Source organism: Podarcis cretensis (genome assembly GCF_951804945.1).
Source record: "Podarcis cretensis genome assembly, chromosome: 13".
Classification (NCBI taxonomy): domain Eukaryota; kingdom Metazoa; phylum Chordata; class Lepidosauria; order Squamata; family Lacertidae; genus Podarcis; species Podarcis cretensis.
In genome coordinates, this window is record NC_137182.1 from 41,410,260 (window position 1) to 41,427,581 (window position 17,322).

The window sequence follows — 17,322 nt, forward strand, 5'->3', positions numbered from 1 at the left end:
ACTGGCATGGAAGAAGAGCTCAGAAACACAGGAGCCCCTTTGTTGTCTATTCTCTTCCCAGGACGGCGAGGAGGAATCTTTCTGGCGAAACGATGCGGGCTGCAACCTTCTGGAGGCGGCGGCGGCGGCTTTGTCTCGGGGACGCGCGTGTCGCAGCCCTCGAGTGGCCTCTGTCCTTTTCACCGCCGCAAATCCGACGCCTCCTCCCGGCACTGCGGCGAGCGAAGGGGAGGGCTGGGCGGCGCCCTCTCGCGCAAGGGGAACGCCTGATGCCAGGATGGGATTTCCTGGGGACGGCCTTCGACGGGGCACAGCGCCTCTTGCGCCCGCAGTCTGCGGTTTCCCGGGAGTCTGGTGAGCGATTGCGAGCCTTCCTTTGAGAGGGGGGGGGGCTGGTTTCTCGGGGGTGGGAAGTAGGGAGGATCAGGTTGCTTTTCCGGGTTGGGGGGGAGTTGCGACGGAGAAACAATAGGAAGGGGGCAGGAATCGCGCTCTGCAGTCGCCTGGAGCGCTGCAAAAAAGGGGGGGATGGGGGAGGTTGTTGCTTGATCCTCCCCCCTCCGTGGTCTTCTCAGCCTGCACTGCGATCTCTTTGGGGGCCATTGCACGGAAACGCGCCCCAGGACTTTGTTTTCCTTTCCCACGCACTCCCTCCTTTTCCAACCCCCCCTCCATGCATGCAGCGCTGTGGGGCTGGAAAGAGGGGCGGGCAGGGGTTTCGTGCCACCCCCCTTCTCAAACTGGGGTGGCAGCCGCTTTAGGAAGGCGAGAAGAGTCGTTGCACTGCGTCTCTAGGGACCGATCCTCCTCCTGCGGGTGGCTTTCCTTGATCCCGTCTCCGGCGATCTGTGGCTTCCCTTCTCCCTCTATAGGGGGTGGGCGTGCATTGTAAGTATCGGTTTCATATTTTGCTCACCCATCGAGCTGGTTTGTTTGGATTCCCCCCCACCATCTGGTCTGCTTTTTCCTTTCACAGTGACTCATTCTCTTAGAACTGCCGTCGCTGGCGGAAGCCGCAATTTTACATGGCGGGGTCAACCAGCAGTAGGGAAGTTTTGCAGCTGGCTGCGTTGTGGCTTGCGACCAGGGCAAGTGATTCAGAGGACACGCTTGCTGTAAGCGGGGTGCAGAACAAAACAAATGACTAGCCACGGACATGCGAATAGGCCTTCTGCATTCGTTCCATATTTAAATCGTTGTTACGACCTCCTGCCCTATCAACCTAGTTTATCTCAGAGGGCTCTGTATTTTTATTTTATTTACTCTAGCTTTCTGATTGTTTTGGTTGCTTTTTTCCACACCTTTTCCAGCTCTACATGCACGTTGCCAACCACCCTGTGCTAGCCTAGCTTTATTTACTGCGACTAATACCTATGCAATTATCTTAATGACTGGTGTTATGTTTACTGTAACTATAGAAAGTTCCACAGGCTATATGTTCTGAGGAACTGCACATTCATGATTGATTGAGTGTGTAGCAATAATTGTTTTCCCCTACATTGAAACATACCGGTATTTAGAACAGAGAGTGGACATGAAATCTTGTTTCTGCATCTCTCACTAGCAGGTTTTCAGCTCAGCAAAGTGTGTTTTGGTCTTCTGGATGGCCCAGGTTGACGGAAATTATGTTCCAGAATTTCAGATTTCTGAGGATGGGGAGATCCCAAGGGGAACAATCTTTTCAGGTGAGAAATTGGGCACGATCACACTGTATTATTGATGAAAAATTATAATGCAATTATATAGCTCATTTCCCCATTAATTATTCACTTCAGATTGACAGATTCACTTCATTTCTCTTAAAATAAGTTAAAAGAATCACTGCCACAAGGGAATATTCACTTATTCAGGTTTTTTGAACACACTTTGTATTGTAGTCCTATTACAGGAATGTTAGTCTACTATACACCTCAGGCACACACAATCATTATTTTTGTGTTGTTGTTGTTGTTACTAATTCTCATTTTTTATTATTAGATTTTACACTTGTCCTTCACCCATATATATATATATATATATATATATATATATATCTCCCTGGTGCCAAAGGCTAAAGTAAATAAGTGCATGTTCAGCATATGACTGTATATACTATACCCAAAAGTGAATCCCTCCTTTCATTTGGCTGAATAAATACTTGCACAGGTACGTGTGTCTGTACTTTGTGCTCCAAACCACCTCCCAATACATATTCTGTGACCTGGATGCTCATATTCTGAAATCAATGGATTATGCAAACTATGCATGCCTATGCATAAATACTAAGTTTTACATAATTTCTTCTGTTTCTGGGGCTGAAGCTTTGCAAAAAGTTGGAATTTTTGATTGAGAAGTGAAGAAACACTGGGGGGAAATTAAATGAGGAAATGGAGATGCTTCCAAGCTCCTTTTCAAAACTATGAGCAGTAGAAACTTAGTTTTTGCCGGTTGTTGCCAAATTCAGTGCTAGACAGCAAATGCAAAGTTTCAGCTGAAGCCCATAACTTGTTTTTAGTATCAGTCTTCAGCCCTGGAACATGTGTGATATTATTAGACTACCTTTGAGTATACGTATGCTCCATTGAATATTATGTTTACTTACATGTTATTCTTACCCTTATCCTCACTACAGTGAGGCAGGTTAAGCTGAGAGAGAGCGATTTGATCAGCCACCCAGTGAGCTTTGCAGCTGAGTGTAAATTTGACCCTCGATCTCCCCGGTCATAGTCCATCCCTCTAATAATTATGTAACAGCAGCCCCAGCATCTCCCCTTACCACCCACCCACCTCCTACAGTTCTTAAACAGGGCGTCTATCTTACGCTCAATTTCCTGGTTTCTGCTGATTGGCTGTTTGTCACATGACAGAACCCTGAGCAGAGTGAACAACTGGTCTGACATTGCCTGGGAATTCCCAATCTCTGATGGCAACTTGTCCTCAATATGGGCAGGGAGCCAAGCTTTTTAAAGTACATATGGGGCTGAGATCCTCACAATATTCTCCACACAGGTGACGGAATGGTGAATGAGGAAGTGGCATTTCTTCCTAATGCGGCAGCTGCGGAAAACGCCCCCCGAACCCTTCAGAACATCTGCCGGGTAAACCCCCCGCCACTCCGACGTCGCCGCAGGAGATCGAACGCGCCAGCCATGGGGGGTTACATCAATGTCCTGGGCATCTTAGAGGCCCCGCCGAGCTCGCCCCGGCGTGCGCCCGAGAAGCCGTTCCACTGCACCGATTGCGGGAAGAGCTTCTCTCAGAGCTCCAACCTGATTGAGCACCAGAGGATCCACACAGGGGAGCGCCCCTTCACGTGCAGCGAGTGCGAGAAGAGCTTCAGCCGCAGTAGCACCCTGGTGGAGCACCAGCGCACCCACACTGGCGAGAAGCCTTACACGTGCCTGGAGTGTGGGCGGGGCTTCAGCCGCAGCTCCACCCTGGTGGAACACCAGCGCACCCACACCGGCGAGACCCCCTTCCCCTGCCGGGAGTGCGGGAAGGCCTTCAGCCGCACCTCCAACCTCATGAAGCACCTGCGCACCCACTCCGGGGAGAAGCCCTACACCTGCGCCCTGTGCGGCAAGTGCTTCTCCCTCAGCTCCAACCTGCTGAAGCATGAGCGCACCCACTCCGGGGAGAAGCCCTTCCCCTGCTCCCTGTGCGGGAAGCGCTTCAAGAAGAAGACCCACCTGGTGTCCCACCACCGGGTGCACACCGGCGAGCGGCCCTACCGCTGCGAGGAGTGCGGCAAGTGCTTCTCCCAGAGCTCCATCCTGATCGAGCACCAGCGCATCCACACCGGCGAGAAGCCCTACAAGTGCGCGGACTGCGGGAAGGGCTTCTGCGTCAGCTCCAACCTCATCAAGCACCAGAGGATCCACACGGGCGAGAAGCCCTACACCTGCTCGGTCTGCGGCAAGGCCTTCCGCTACAAACCGCAGTTCACCCGTCACCAGAAACAGGTGCACCCTGTGGAGGAGGAGCCGGTGGCCCCTCTCGCCTTGCACCCCTGGGCGGAGACGCCCCCTCTGCTGCAAAATATCTGAGAAAGCAGAGAGCAGGGCTGCCCTACGGTTTCTTTATGATAGTAGCCCCTTTCACTCGCTTCCTGTCTCTCCCTCTAGGCCCCTTTAGAGCTGTGTTCCTGGCCTCTTTAACTAGCTTTAGCTCCTTGGAACAAAAGAGCTTCTGATCGGACCCTCTACTTCATTCCTGCATTGCAAGGGGTTGGACTGGATGATGAGGTCCCTCCCAGCTCTATACTTCTATGATTCGACTCTGCACCCATCAGATCTCTTCTCCCTGCTTCCCTGATCGTGACTGGCAGAGCTCATCAAGGCCATTTATGTGCTTCGCCATAGGTTGGGCAAAGGCTGAGCACTCAAATTAAGAGTCTGAACACACAGTGGTTGGCGCTCCAGTGCTTTCTCCCAAGTCCGGTGTTCGCTGTCATGGTTCTCCTGCCCAGCATACGTAGCCCTGTTGCAGGTGTGTGAACAGTTGCACACCTCTGGAGAGTGGTACTAGCCTCCAGGTCACTAGGCAAAAAAGCATTAATCAAATGGAAGAGAGCTGGTTCTTTTTCTGCTGGACAGCAGAAAGTGGTCTGGCAAGCTAATAATCTCTGTGTGCTAACCTGCCAATCTGTCCTACTAGTTGCCTAACCCCTGCTTCTATGCTCTTCTCTGTCACTCACTTCATTCCTCTGCCTCCTTACTCTTTATTACTCCTGCAGAGTATGCAGAAGTCTGTTTCACAGCCTGGCCCTGCTTCTCGAGACTTCTAGCTCGGCTTGCTGCAAAAGTGAAACTGGCAAAGGGCTTCTATACGCTTTGCCTTCAAGCCAATCAGTTTCAGCTCCCTGTGAGTGCTCCTCCTTTGTGTGCTGAAGCGCACATCATCCCGCCTTTGGAGTGAGGGGGGGAGATCTTTGGACCTCCAGGGCTGTTGCTGAACTACAACTCCCATCAGCCCTAGCAAACGTGGCCAACGGCCGGAGGTGCTGGGAGGGCCAAAGCTTCCACACACCTGCATGAGAGCAAGGGTGTGGAACCTGCTCCCCACCCCCACCCCCAGTGTTGCTGGGCCACAGTTTCCATCATCCCCAATCATTGGCCATGCTGGCTGAGGCTGTTGGAGTTCAACATGTGGAAGGCTGCAAGGTCCTCAACGCTTCTTTAGAGGGAGCAGGGACATTTGAGTTGGGATTTCTTAAGACTCCTGGAGAGGCTCCAAGATGAATGTGACCTCCCTTTTGCTTTCTCTATGGGTCCCGTCTCTGCAGCTTGCACTAGCGTCCAGTGTGGGCACTGTGGGGAGTCGGGTCATTCACCATCCATGATGCCAAGGACACTACTGGCAACAACGTCCACACAGCCACATTTCAGATAGCACTTCAGATAGCACTTCAGGTGGCCCCGTGAGCTGGGCATGGAATTGCATGTTCCCAGTGACAAGCAGATTTTGAAGAAAAAAACAAAGAGCAATATCCTCCTAACAAAAAGCACTTCCCCAAGGAGTGAGGGGTTTGGAGCCCTCACACCAAAGGAGAAACTCAACACAGTTTGTTGTGCTGGTGAGCATCCAGACTATCCGGACAGTCCCCAAAGCTTGACTTAAGCTTCTCTCCTTGTCAGCGGCAATGACATTTTATTAAGAGCATTAAAAAAAAGATGTATTGCTACCTAAGGTCATCCATCAATTCTGAAAGAGTTGTCGTGTGACTCTGTAGCAGCCCTGGTCTCCTTTGGGAGGAAGGGCAGTCTATAAAGAAAAAAAGAGGGAAAGAGCATAAAGTTCTCAAGTACACTCATACCACAATAAATCAATTGGTTTTTAAGGTGCAACATGCAATAGGCTCTTTGGTTTTATTTTTTGACTGCCTTTGAGATGGTGTTTTTATTCCATGTATCAACTGCCCTTGAGAAAATCAATTGTGAAGAAATTGTGTATACCTAAACCCCCTTCATTGTAAGTTACCAAAATAAATGTTTTTCATCCAGTTGCTCATCTTGACTATCCTTTTGTCTAACTGTTTTGTGTAGGTGAAAGAGAGGAACATCCAAAACATGTGGAGAATCATACAATCATACAAAGCTGTCATGTGTTCTCCCTTGTAAGACCTACAGTCACTGAGGACTCTTCCATGAAGCAGCGCCATTATTTATATACACCACTTGATCCAAAATAGTTTTCTAAGTGGTATGGAAGTATATTTATTTAAGGCATTTATATAACGCTTAATTTGCATGTCTAAGCAGCACACATAAAAATAAATCACATATGGTAAAAAAATTAAAAGTCATCATAAAGGTAAAGCTAATGACTACCTTAAAATATCGAGTCTAACAACCAATTATGCAAGCATTAAAATAAAAACATGCTTTAATGTTTAATATAGTAATGCTGTTAAAATAACACAGCAATTAAAACAAGTGACTCAAGTGTTCAATGGGATTGCTGTGTAAATGGCAGTGCCATCTTGAAAAGCAGGACATTTTTTTAAAAATTTAACACTTTTATTTAACACATTTATATCCCAGCTTTCTCCCAAGTCAGGATTCAAGGTGACTTGCAACATGTAAAAACATCAATGATAAAATACAGATCAAAATAAAGAAACTAGTGCAAAACAATTAAAATGCATCAGGATGCATTCTGATTATTTTGTTCATTAAATTTGTATACTGCCCTTCATCCAAAGACTGGCTTGATAGGTGATGTTCACGCACCTGCTGGCAAGCTCAAGAGACAGGAGGGCCTTTTGGTGGTGGTCCACAGCTGTGGAACTCACTTTCAAATGACTTGCACCTTGTTCAGGCACTTAAGCAAAACAGAAAGACCTTTCTCTTCGCCCCTCCCTTCAATGAATGCTTTGAATGGCTTAACCAGAGCAGCTTCCCTTAGTAGCACATTCCTTTCAGAAGTGTCTCCATTACTATTGTTGTGCATCACTTTGGGAGGGCACAGCTAAACATTTTTTTAAAGCTAAACTATGCAGCTTATAAAAATATTTTTAATTAGACAAACCAAATATAGATGGCTCCTCTTGCGTTTCAGCAGGAATTGCACCAGCAAAAAAAAAAAAAAAAAAAAAAAAAGCCCTCTGCTTCACAAGAAGCTGGTACTGTTATTATTTATTCATTGAATTTATATATTGCCCTTCAGAGATCACAGTGGCACAACTTTTACTTATTTATTTAGTAAACTGCCCCTTCATCTGAATATCATATATCTACTATTTTCTCTGACAGGGATTGGGGGGGGCGGCTTACAGATAAAATAGGAACAGCTAAAAACGGGGGTGGGCAGGGAAGGAACAATAACTACAAAACAGTTAAACGTTAATAGAATTGAAAGTAGGTGGATTGACAGATTAAAACGTACAGATAACTTTTTTATCATTTTTATTAATTTTCAATTACAGTCCAATAATAGCCTCATTCTAACAATGCCAAATTATAATACTGTTACTAATATCAATCATTCAAATACCAAATTATATAATTTAGGTGCCCCCCCCCCCACTTGCTAGAATTGGTTTGGTGATTTCCTTTATTTCTGCGTTCCAAAATTCCTGGTTTCAATTATATTCCGGTCAAAATCATAAAATCTTTGTGCAACAACTGCAATATTAATAACTTCTATTCGTGTTGGGACATTAAATGATTTATCGTCCAGATAACTATCATGGGGGCGGGGAGGCTTCCCCAACCCCAACCTAGTGGATTTCCCTTTTTAATTCTCTTAGCTACGTGGCTATAGCAAACAACGTCTTCCTTTGTTTCCTTTGGCCGCCTAAAACAAGGGGCCCTTTTCCAGGATCTGCGCCCCCGACAAAAGCAAGTTCGGGCTCCAGGAGGCTCTAGGCCTCGCGCGTTCCCTCCGGTATCCCGGCAACCGCCTCCAGGATCCCCCCTCCCTCCCCTCTGGTCCAGGTTCCCCCTGCATCACGTGGACGCCAGTGAGGATGTGACGTCATCTCTGGGCTCCCTCCTCCTCCTCCGCTGGCGTTACCGACTCGCCAGCCTGTAGGTTGTGGCAACTGCTGCCCGCGGGTGGTGGTTTTTGTTGTTTTTATTTTTTGCAACGGACCTGCCTTCCGTCTGCAGCGGGGAGTTCGTGAGAAAAGCCTCCCCGAAGATGGAAGGGGAGGGTGCGGAAGGGAGGAAGGAATCCCCCGACCAACGTAAGTAAGGGAGAGCAAATCTCCGTTAGGGAGCAGCGTTGGAAAAAGAAAAGGGGTGCGGTGGGGTGCAGCCAGAAGCTCAATGTTAGGTTGCAGTTAATAAAAAATAAAATCCCCCGAGTGAAGGTTTCGCGATCGCGTTCGGCCCCACCGAACAAACAAAAAAAAAGGAGCAAGCAAGCGAATGCCTTTTTTTTGTTAAAGGCAGCTAGTGTCAAAATTCTGGAAGCACAAGCTTTCTGGGTTGCACAGCTATAGGTGTTCAAGGCGGAAACATTATGAACGTGCATGAATGCATAGATTTTAAGGGTTATCTTACATGCCCAGGTTAATGGAGATGCATGGGATAAAAAGAATATTCAACTTAATCCTTTTTGTGTGAGTGGTTATACTAATAAGTTAGGCAGCTTTAGAGATGCACAGGACTCCCCCTACCAAAAAAAGGTATCTGAAGAAGTGTGCATGCACACGAAAGCTCATACCTAGAACTAACTTAGTTGGTCTTTAAGGTGCTACTGGAAGGAATTTTTTTATTTTGTTTTGACTATGGCAGACCAACACGGCTACCTATCTGTCACCAAAAAAAAGACACCATTTTCTGCACTTTGAAAACATGATGCATTATCACAATGTATGGTGTGATATATAGGATTGAAAATCATAATACCTGTATTTTTTGAGATCAACAAAGCACCCATTCTGGAACTTAGATCAAAATTTTTCCTGGAAATCTGGAATGAGATACGGGTTTGTTTTGGTGTGCAGCCGGAAACCTGATAATTTGAAGGTGGAAAAATGGGTGAGTGGGAGGCTAGTATGTGTTAAAGCACTTAAATGACAGGGATGGTATGGGGATCTGACAGGGAATTTGTGTGGTTGGAAAATACTGCTTTTAAAACACCCTGGAATGGGAACAATACGTTGGTGGGGAAACTTTGGTTATATTCTGTGGAGCTGGGTATTCTAGAACAATAAAACATTTTTAAGGGGTGTTTTAAAAATGGGATGCTTGGCAACTATCACACCCTTTGTCATTTTCATTCCCATTCCCATTGAGGGATTCAAAGTTCCTATATCCTTACTACCATTTTGGAGATGCAGTTAACTACAGTACTTTGGCAAGACAAGCAGTGTGTTCCCCACTCTTTATCAGAGGGTGCTCTGTCCTGCCTGCCTGTTTTAGGCTTGTGGAGGTTTCTCTTTCCTATCCCCTTGAAACTTTCCCTTGCTTTGCTATGTACTGTATTATTAAAAGTTTCTCAAGATTGAGACTGGCATTTAATTTAGTGATCTGATCCAGGTTCATACTTTAGCAACCCAGGCAATCAGGGGGTGGGGGTAAAGTATGATAAAGAACATAGACATATGGCCCTGAGTGTTCTCTCATCCTAGGAAAAGCTCCCTGAGCACTGTAAGCTGGCATGTCAGTGGCTGAATCTCAGCACCCTAAGATAGTTTTCCATAGTAATGTGTCAGTTTCTCAACAGTTTCTTTGTTCTCAAAAGGGATATTGTTTCTTTGTTCTCAAAAGGGATATTGCAGTGAATATTCTTCACTACCTAGCTAGTCAGTTTCCTTCACAGGTTCTACTTCTTCTGCTTTGTTCCTCTCAGCAGATGCTGGATTTGAAAGCCAGATGGAGGCAGAAGATCTCAGAATAGAAGTCCCTGAAGGAAGAGGAGAGGTGCAGGCGCCGGAAATGACTTTGAGCACTGAGCAGAGAGGAGAAGCACGAAAGAGCAGCAGAGGTGCTGGAAGACACCTGATGGACCGAGATGGGGAGGACACAGCAGAGGCCGAGCCACATCCTCCAAACAATTCCCAGAGTCCCAGAGACTGCAACAGTCAGCCAAAGGTAGAGGAACAGAGATGGAGGAGCCAGGTGAGAAAGCGCCGGGCAAAGGAGACTTCCTATGATCCTCCAGGTTTTATCAACCTTTTGGGTATCCTGGAACCTCCTCCCCCCCCTGCCCCCCGCAAGCCGGTGTTGAAGCCCTACCACTGCACCGAGTGCGGGAAGAGCTTCTCGCAGAGCTCTGTGCTCATCGAACACCAGAGAATCCATACCGGGGAGCGCCCCTTTGTGTGCAACGTGTGCGGGAAACGCTTCTCGCAAAGCTCCACCCTGATGGGGCACCAGAGGATCCACACCGGCGAGAAGCCCTTTGCCTGCCCCGAGTGTGGGCGGGGCTTCAGCCGGAGCTCCGCCCTGACGGAACACCAGCGCACCCACACCGGCGAGACCCCCTTCCCCTGCCGGGAGTGCGGGAAGGCCTTCAGCCGCACCTCCAACCTGGTGAAGCACCTGCGCACCCACTCCGGGGAGAAGCCCTACACCTGCACCCTCTGCGGGAAGCGCTTCTCCCTCAGCTCCAACCTGCTGAAGCACGAGCGCACCCACTCCGGGGAGAAGCCCTTCCCCTGCCCGCTCTGCGGCAAGTGCTTCAAGAAGAAGACCCACCTGGTTTCCCACAATCGGGTGCACACTGGGGAGCGGCCCTACCGCTGCGAGGAGTGCGGCAAGTGCTTCTCTCAGAGCTCCTCCCTCATCGAGCACCAGCGCATCCACACCGGGGAGAAACCCTACAAGTGTGCCCAGTGCGGCCGAGGGTTCTACGTCAACTCCAAGCTGGTCAAGCACCAGAGGATCCACACGGGCGAGAAACCCTACGCCTGCTCGGCTTGCGGGAAGACCTTCCGGTACAAGCAGCAGTTCCCGCGCCACGTGGCCCATGTCCACCCTGGGGAGGAACAGGTGTCTGTGCTCACCTTGGGCCCCAGTGTTAACGTGCTGCTCTCATAGAGCTGGAACAGGCCGCTGCCCTTTGGGGCTTCAGGTCCTCTGGCTTCCAATGAAAGGCATCCTGCAGTGCCAGATTTGGTAACTCTGTAGCCTGTCCGGTTTAGCCTCTCATTGCTAAGTTGTGAAGCAGTTCCTGGGACCTCCAAGGGTCATTCTAGTGGCATAAAAACAGTCAGTGGCTCACAAGACTCGTTCCATCCTCCTGTAGAGGAGCTGTTTCCTGAAATGATGAGGGTTAGCATTCATGGTTTGTTATTGGGAAAGGGGCTGGAGAAATCAAGGCTGCTTTGCTTCAGGGGGGTCCCAGACTAGTGTAAATATGCAGTAGCACCAAGGACAGCGGCAACCTGAGATCTTGTCTCAGAGGGAAATGTTGACCACTGCAGTGATTCCGTTACTGCCCATGCATTGTTTTTTGAGGGGTATGGAACTCAAAACGGTTCACTACTGATAACTGTGCCTTTCCGTTCCGTGAGGGTATTCCTGGTATCCTCCAGCAGCTCCCTTGCGGCATTTGTCCTTTCCGTCTTGTTTTGAGGAAAGGCAAACAGATTTCGCGAGGGCCTCTTTTTCTCCTTTTCCTTCTTAGTTTGCAGTATTGCCGAATAAGTTAGGCAAGTGTGTATTTCCTAGGCCTTGTTTCATTTCTCAAGGAAAGGCAAAATCATAGTGTGCAGTTCTTTACCATATTATCTAAGAGACAGCCAGTTAATCTTTTGAGGATGTTTTTTCCATCAGTGTTGTGAAGGTCATTCTGAAAATGCATTTCTGTTATCAAATGGAGGAGAACAGCAAACAAGCTCCGAGGTAAAAAATTCTACTGGTTTTAATGAGGATGGGGCCCCTCTGTTTGGTATTCAAGGCAATCCCTACATAGCCAGCATGTGAAATACTGTGGGTATCCATCTTGGTTGAGAGAAAATGCATTTTGACTGTTATTGGGTCTTTAGGATAACCATGGTAGCCTCAAATGTTGCCCAGTTCTCACTGCGGAGTCCAACTGAGTAAGCCATTCTTCTAGCTCAACAACAACGTAACAGGCTGTATGTAACTATATAAGAATAATGGCACATGCAAAAAATAAGCTCGTTGGTTGCATAGCTAATTAGCATGCAGGAAAGCTCAACTGGCCCAGACACGGAAAGGATTGACAGATTGATAGCTCTTTCTCGATTCTGTGGGTGGTGTTGCATGGCCGTTCTTAGTTGGTGGAGCAATTTGTCTGGTTAATTCCTATATTGAACTAGACTCTGGCATGCTAACTAGTTATGCAACCCCGATCTTATTTTCTGCATGTGCCATTCTTCCAAGTTCTTCGTCTACGAACGCTAGATTCTTCAAAGCATCTTCACGTGGAACACTACAAGACTGATATAAGAATTCCACACTGTGGATATTGCTAATATAAGAACTGAATACTGTAGATTGTATTTTCTGGTCTATCTGCTGGACTATAATTTGTCATAATAAGTTTCATTTATATGATAAGTTGGTCTATAGAACCATATATTTTGATATGTCATGTTGAATCGCATTTGAAAAAGAATTTATATAGTTACATACAGCCGGTTACGTTGTTTGTGTTGTTATCAGTTTTGCATTTACGTGACAAAGGGTTTGGTGGTGTTTAGATTCTTCTAGATCAGGCTGGGGGACCTTTTTCCAGTCCCAGGGCCTCGTCCCCTCATGGACAACCTTTGGGCTGCAGCATGGAAGGGAGGGCTGCAGCAGATGTGATTACATTCCAACCAAGCAAAAGTCACCAAGAAATGGTACACGCACAAACTTACTTCTCAGTCCAGGCAAGTAAGAGACATTATAACAGTTAAAGAGCACATTCCAGTCTGACCAACATGGTCTGGGGAGTCTCAAGGGTCAAATTGAGGTGACTAGAGGGCCACATTTAGGGTCAAAAAACCAGTAAAGTGTGGTTCCTTTGTCCTCCTGGCAGACATAAAACTGCTAGACAAACAGAATAAAAAAATTCCTTCCAGTAGCACCTTAAAGACCAACTAAGTTAGTTCTTGGTATGAGCTTTCGTGTGCATGCACACTTCTTCAGATACACTGAAACAGAAGTCACCAGACCCTTCTATATAGTGAGAAGGTGGGGAGGGGTAACTAGACAAACAGAGTTACCTTGGAGGGGGGAAACTGGGTATGATCCTGCCCAAGCCAAACACATTAGGTTCCACCTTTTTCAACGGAGAGCAGTTCATTGTTTCTCCCACTATAATCACAGACTTTTAAGTTGTTAACTTTGGCTGGATTGTGAGAATTAGGAACATTGGAAGCAGCCTTATACCGAGTCAGAGCACTGGCCTATTTAGCTCAGATTTGCCTCCACTGACCGACAGTGGTTCTCTAGGTCAGTGGTTTTCAACCAGTGTGTCACGGCACCCTGGGATTCCTTGAATGATAGTCAGGGGTGCTGTGGGCAACACTGTCCCTCTTCCCTCCCTTCCTCTGATGCCCTCTCGCGTCTCTGCCTCCTAAAGGCTTGCACAGCTGTTTGTTGCAACAGCCCTAGATACAAGCACCCTAGGCGAATGGTGCCTTTGCAGCTGGCCAGAGGGTGCTTCCAAAGCCCCTGTGGGGCAGTGTGAGGAGGCACCTCTCTTTGGGACCGGGGGAGGGCAGCTCAGAGACCAGGGGCAGCAGCTGTGGCTGCCTAGATGATTCCCAAGGAGAGGGCAGAAGAGAGGATGCTGAGGGAACACACCACAAGGAAGGGTGTTTGAAAAGGGGTGAGAGGCTGCCCGCTCTACAGGCAAGGGGTGACATAACTGGGCTCCTGAGCCCCACAGGGGTGCCGCAGAAAGAATGTAGTTGGTCAAGGGAGCCGTGGACCCAAAAAGGTTGAAAACTTCTGCTCTAGGTTTTCAGAGATGCCTGGGAGTGAACCTGAGGCCTCCTTTATGCAAAACAAAGCTCTACTGAACTAAAGCTCTTCCTCCCTTTTATTATTTTCTCTCCTGTTTCCAAAAACTCATTTGAGCAAGAAGTCACTCCTGCATCCCTCACTTAATTGCATTTGAGGAGTTTGTCCTTTCCAGCAGAGAATTTCCTTGAATCACAAAGATCTTCACAAGGTCAGAATTTCATGAGGACTAGGATGGAAAAGCAAAGCTGTTCTACAGTTGAATGAGTAGCAGGCATGCAAACCCTAAGCCACTTAGACCTGGAGGTCAGTTCCACTGGATTCCAGCAGGCAAGGCAGCTGTGGTGAAACCACCACAGGGTGAGTATTAAATGCTCAGACGTACCTCGGACAACCAGTGAAAGCAGACTTCACTGTGTTGGGTAAGACATTTGAAATGATGGTGTTTCCTGCTTGGCAGGGGGTTGGACTCGATGGCCCTTGTGGTCTCTTCCAACTCTATGATTCTATGATTCTATGAAATATGGAGTGAGCTAAGTGAGTAGCAAGCAATCATGGCCATCTGCAGGGAGGGCAAGGGCAGCAGCCATTTCCCCCAGATGAGACATACTCTCCAAAGTCCCAGCTTGCATTAAAAAAAACAGAAGCACTTGAGGAACCCAAGACTTGAGGAACGTCAACACTAGGCACGGTCTTCGGTGGTGAGTTGTGGTTTTGTTTTTGAGAAAGTAGATTGCCCCTGCCTTTCAGTGTTTTTAGCCAATGAATGAGATCATAGTCGTGATAGACATTTGGGAAAGCAATCTGGCCAATTAAACATAAAGGAGTGAAACACCCATTTTCGAGGCCAGCCTTTCTTAAATAGTGTTCAGCAAAATCCTGAGGTGCCAACAAAGCACTCTGAGAAAAATGTTGCAATGATGGGCATGCATCTCTGCTGCAGCCGTGGAGATTAAGTGCACTGCTGAAGCAACAGTCTTGGGAACTACTGTTATTTTTATTATGGTTGTTATTTATTAAATTTGTATACCACCTTATACCCACAGGTTTCAGGGCGGTTCCCTTCCCTTTCTTTCATTCCCTCGCAATTTCCAGGGGTTACATTTCAGTAGCGCCCAGCAGCACAGGCAGGGGCTGCATGGCTTCCCTGCCTTCCTAGTGCCATGCAGCAGAGCCAGTCTGCCACTCCCCACTGCCTTGCCTCCTTCTAGGTAACCAGGATTAACCAGAATTGGGAAAATGTCCAGGAAAATCCAGACATAACAACAGTGTCGTTTTTGCCGATTTCCCTTAAAAATAGCTCAGTAACATCTTTTTTGCGATTTTGCCCAAAAAGCTCAACAACTGTGCCAAAAAGCTCAGCTTTTGTGTCTAGATTTTCACTTTTGGAAATATGGCAACCCTAGGTAAGCATCCCACTATCCTTCCAGCACTGACCCTCCAGTGGTATAGTGTTGGGGGGGGGGCAGGCCCTGGGCTCAAAATTCTGATAGGACACAAGAAGGCACCCCCAGGAGAGCTGAATTCCACTGCTTCGTGTAATTTATTCTGTAGTCAGTTTTGAGGGGTTGACTCTGCTCATCTCCTTATTTTTCTGTGCGAATCCAAATTGGTTCAGCAGATTTTTGAGTAAATGTTATAGTCAGCAATTGAAGCAATAAAGTAAATCGACACAGGAAGCTGCATTATACTGTGTTAGACCATTGGTCCATCTAGCTCAGTACACTGACTGGTCAACCTTCTAAGATGTCAGACAGGGATTTCAAGGATTTCAGACAAGGCACATTCCCAGTACTACCTAGAGATATCTGGGATTGAACCAGGGACCTTCTGCGTGCAGAACAATTGCTCTAGCCACACCCCTTCCCCCAAATGGCACGATGCTCAGTTGCCCAGATTGTGAAGCTAACAAATCAAAAAGAAGATAGACAAGGCAATTCCTACAAGAGTTCTGAGAAAGATTTGCAGATGCAAATGTAGCCAAACTTGACATAACAGCACCTGGTCAATATGGAATCAGATTCCAAACATTTTACTCCAAAATAATCAAAGTATGTTTTTAATAACACCAACTCAAGCCTTATTTTAATTTCTGCTGGCTCTGTTAATAGGGAGCAATAGAGGTACCTACTTTCCCATTTAAGTGTGTTAAGTAAAAATAACAACAACTTAAGTTACTTAGTGTTATCCCCCACAAAAGAGTAAAAAGGCTGTGTGGAATATCTGCCTTGTGCGTTTTAATAGTTTTGTACTGACTGTGTTTCAGACTGTGACTGTTTTCTTTCTAACCCCCCCCCCTTAATGGCTCATTAAAACCATAATTTCACACAACCTAAATGTTCTGGCTTTGTTTGCAGCACAGGGTTTGTTCTATCCACAAATAACACTCTGTTTAGTTAGGAGTCCAGTGTGGTGCATTCTGGAACAATGTCTTTGAGACATATTGTGGGAGGTCTTTGAGCAGCAATTCCCAACTGTTTACTGCGATTTTAAAATGTCTTCTGTAAAATCAAAGCACACACACATGCCTACTGTGGCTCTGCATGAAATATCATTTTGGATTTCTCTCCTAGTCCACCTTTATTCAGGGCAGGTAATTCAGGTCTTTGAACGTATCAGAATTGACTGGGCATTAAATCCCCATTTCATTATTTATTAGAGATATCTGTATCCCACTTTTCTAGTTCAGACTGAGGTGGCTAATGCCAACATGTTTTTTATTTTACAAAAGCACACAGAGCTATAAAGTATAGAAATGCAAGAGATAGGGCCATTACACACCTTCAGAGTAAGGTGTGTGTTGCATCTCTGAATGAGATAACGTTCTGGAGTTTGCTTGCTCCATTCAGTTTCAGCTGGGAGGAGCAAGGTTGGGTAATTTGCACTGGAAGCGACTGCCTCATACAAGCGTACCCAGTGCAGAGGCTGTGCTCTTACCCATGCTCTGGGACAGCTGCCTGTTGCATCTCTGTGTGAGTCACTGCGCTACACTTGTCTCTGTGAAGATCTGATAAGATCTTAATTGCACTGGCCATCTAATTGCTTTATGGCCTCAATTAGCCCCAGTGGTCCGGCACGCTCCCAGCCAAGCTGCGCAGACCTTTTTCTTCTCCGGTTTCGTCTAGCAGAGTAAAAAACACAGCGGATCAAAACTGTCGCAGTCTGCTTCAGATCCAAATACACCAAGCACTGTGTATGTCCAAATTTCATCAGTTCTTTATTGTAGCAAATATTTACAGCTCAGCATTTCCCAAAATCTCCTGGACTGCTAGCATTCATGGCTTCCGTCCGTCTCTCTCAGAGACACAGAGAGAACAACTAGAGCTCCTCCCTCTTTCCACACGTCAGAATGGGAGGCACACTCAGAACAAAAATTAACCCAGTAAGTTCTGAACCCCAACACCCCCTCTTGCCGAGTATTCTGACAAGACCTGTGGATGTACCTTTGCAGACCTCTGTGAGATCAATCCCT

At 47.1% G+C, this 17,322-nt stretch overlaps 2 protein-coding genes and 1 long non-coding RNA gene across 8 annotated transcripts; all 3 read left to right on the top strand.

Moving 5' to 3' along the window:
- The first annotated feature begins 26 nt into the window (after nucleotides 1-26).
- On the top strand, nucleotides 27-5,980 carry LOC307200589 (uncharacterized protein). 4 transcript variants are annotated; one of them, XM_079949142.1, is made up of 3 exons: nucleotides 27-354; nucleotides 1,565-1,685; nucleotides 2,989-5,980. In XM_079949142.1, the coding sequence occupies exons 2-3, from the start codon at nucleotides 1,604-1,606 to the stop codon at nucleotides 4,023-4,025; spliced, it is 1,119 nt and encodes a 372-aa protein (XP_079805268.1). In that variant the 5' UTR covers nucleotides 27-354; nucleotides 1,565-1,603; the 3' UTR covers nucleotides 4,026-5,980. The 4 variants fall into 4 exon arrangements, with proteins under 4 accessions (XP_079805268.1, XP_079805267.1, XP_079805269.1 ...); XM_079949141.1 differs by having other exon boundaries at nucleotides 30-354; nucleotides 1,568-1,685; XM_079949143.1 differs by lacking the exon at nucleotides 27-354 and adding an exon at nucleotides 435-888.
- A 1,971-nt stretch (nucleotides 5,981-7,951) lies between these two features.
- LOC307201722 (uncharacterized protein) lies at nucleotides 7,952-12,976 on the top strand. Of its 3 annotated transcripts, none has more exons than XM_079951053.1 (2): nucleotides 7,952-8,167; nucleotides 9,781-12,976. In XM_079951053.1, exons 1-2 carry the CDS (start codon nucleotides 8,122-8,124, stop codon nucleotides 10,968-10,970), a joined length of 1,236 nt encoding a protein of 411 aa, XP_079807179.1. In that variant the 5' UTR covers nucleotides 7,952-8,121; the 3' UTR covers nucleotides 10,971-12,976. The 3 variants fall into 3 exon arrangements, with proteins under 3 accessions (XP_079807179.1, XP_079807180.1, XP_079807181.1); XM_079951054.1 differs by having other exon boundaries at nucleotides 7,953-8,167; nucleotides 9,784-12,976; XM_079951055.1 differs by lacking the exon at nucleotides 7,952-8,167 and adding an exon at nucleotides 9,308-9,638 and having other exon boundaries at nucleotides 9,673-12,976.
- A 1,172-nt stretch (nucleotides 12,977-14,148) lies between these two features.
- On the top strand, nucleotides 14,149-16,187 carry LOC307201723. The gene is made up of 2 exons (XR_013832748.1): nucleotides 14,149-14,294; nucleotides 14,380-16,187. It is a non-coding gene; the product is annotated as an uncharacterized lncRNA (long non-coding RNA).
- The last annotated feature ends 1,135 nt before the right edge of the window (nucleotides 16,188-17,322 follow it).

Bases quoted from the DNA above. Each gene is read 5' to 3' on its own strand.
- LOC307200589 (XM_079949142.1), top strand. From the start codon at position 1,604: ATGGCCCAGGTTGACGGAAATTATGTTCCAGAATTTCAGATTTCTGAG. The intron at 1,686-2,988 runs GTGAGAAATTGG...TTCTCCACACAG, and splicing joins AAGGGGAACAATCTTTTCAG to GTGACGGAATGGTGAATGAG.
- LOC307201722 (XM_079951053.1), top strand. From the start codon at position 8,122: ATGGAAGGGGAGGGTGCGGAAGGGAGGAAGGAATCCCCCGACCAAC. The intron at 8,168-9,780 runs GTAAGTAAGGGA...TGTTCCTCTCAG, and splicing joins GAAGGAATCCCCCGACCAAC to CAGATGCTGGATTTGAAAGC.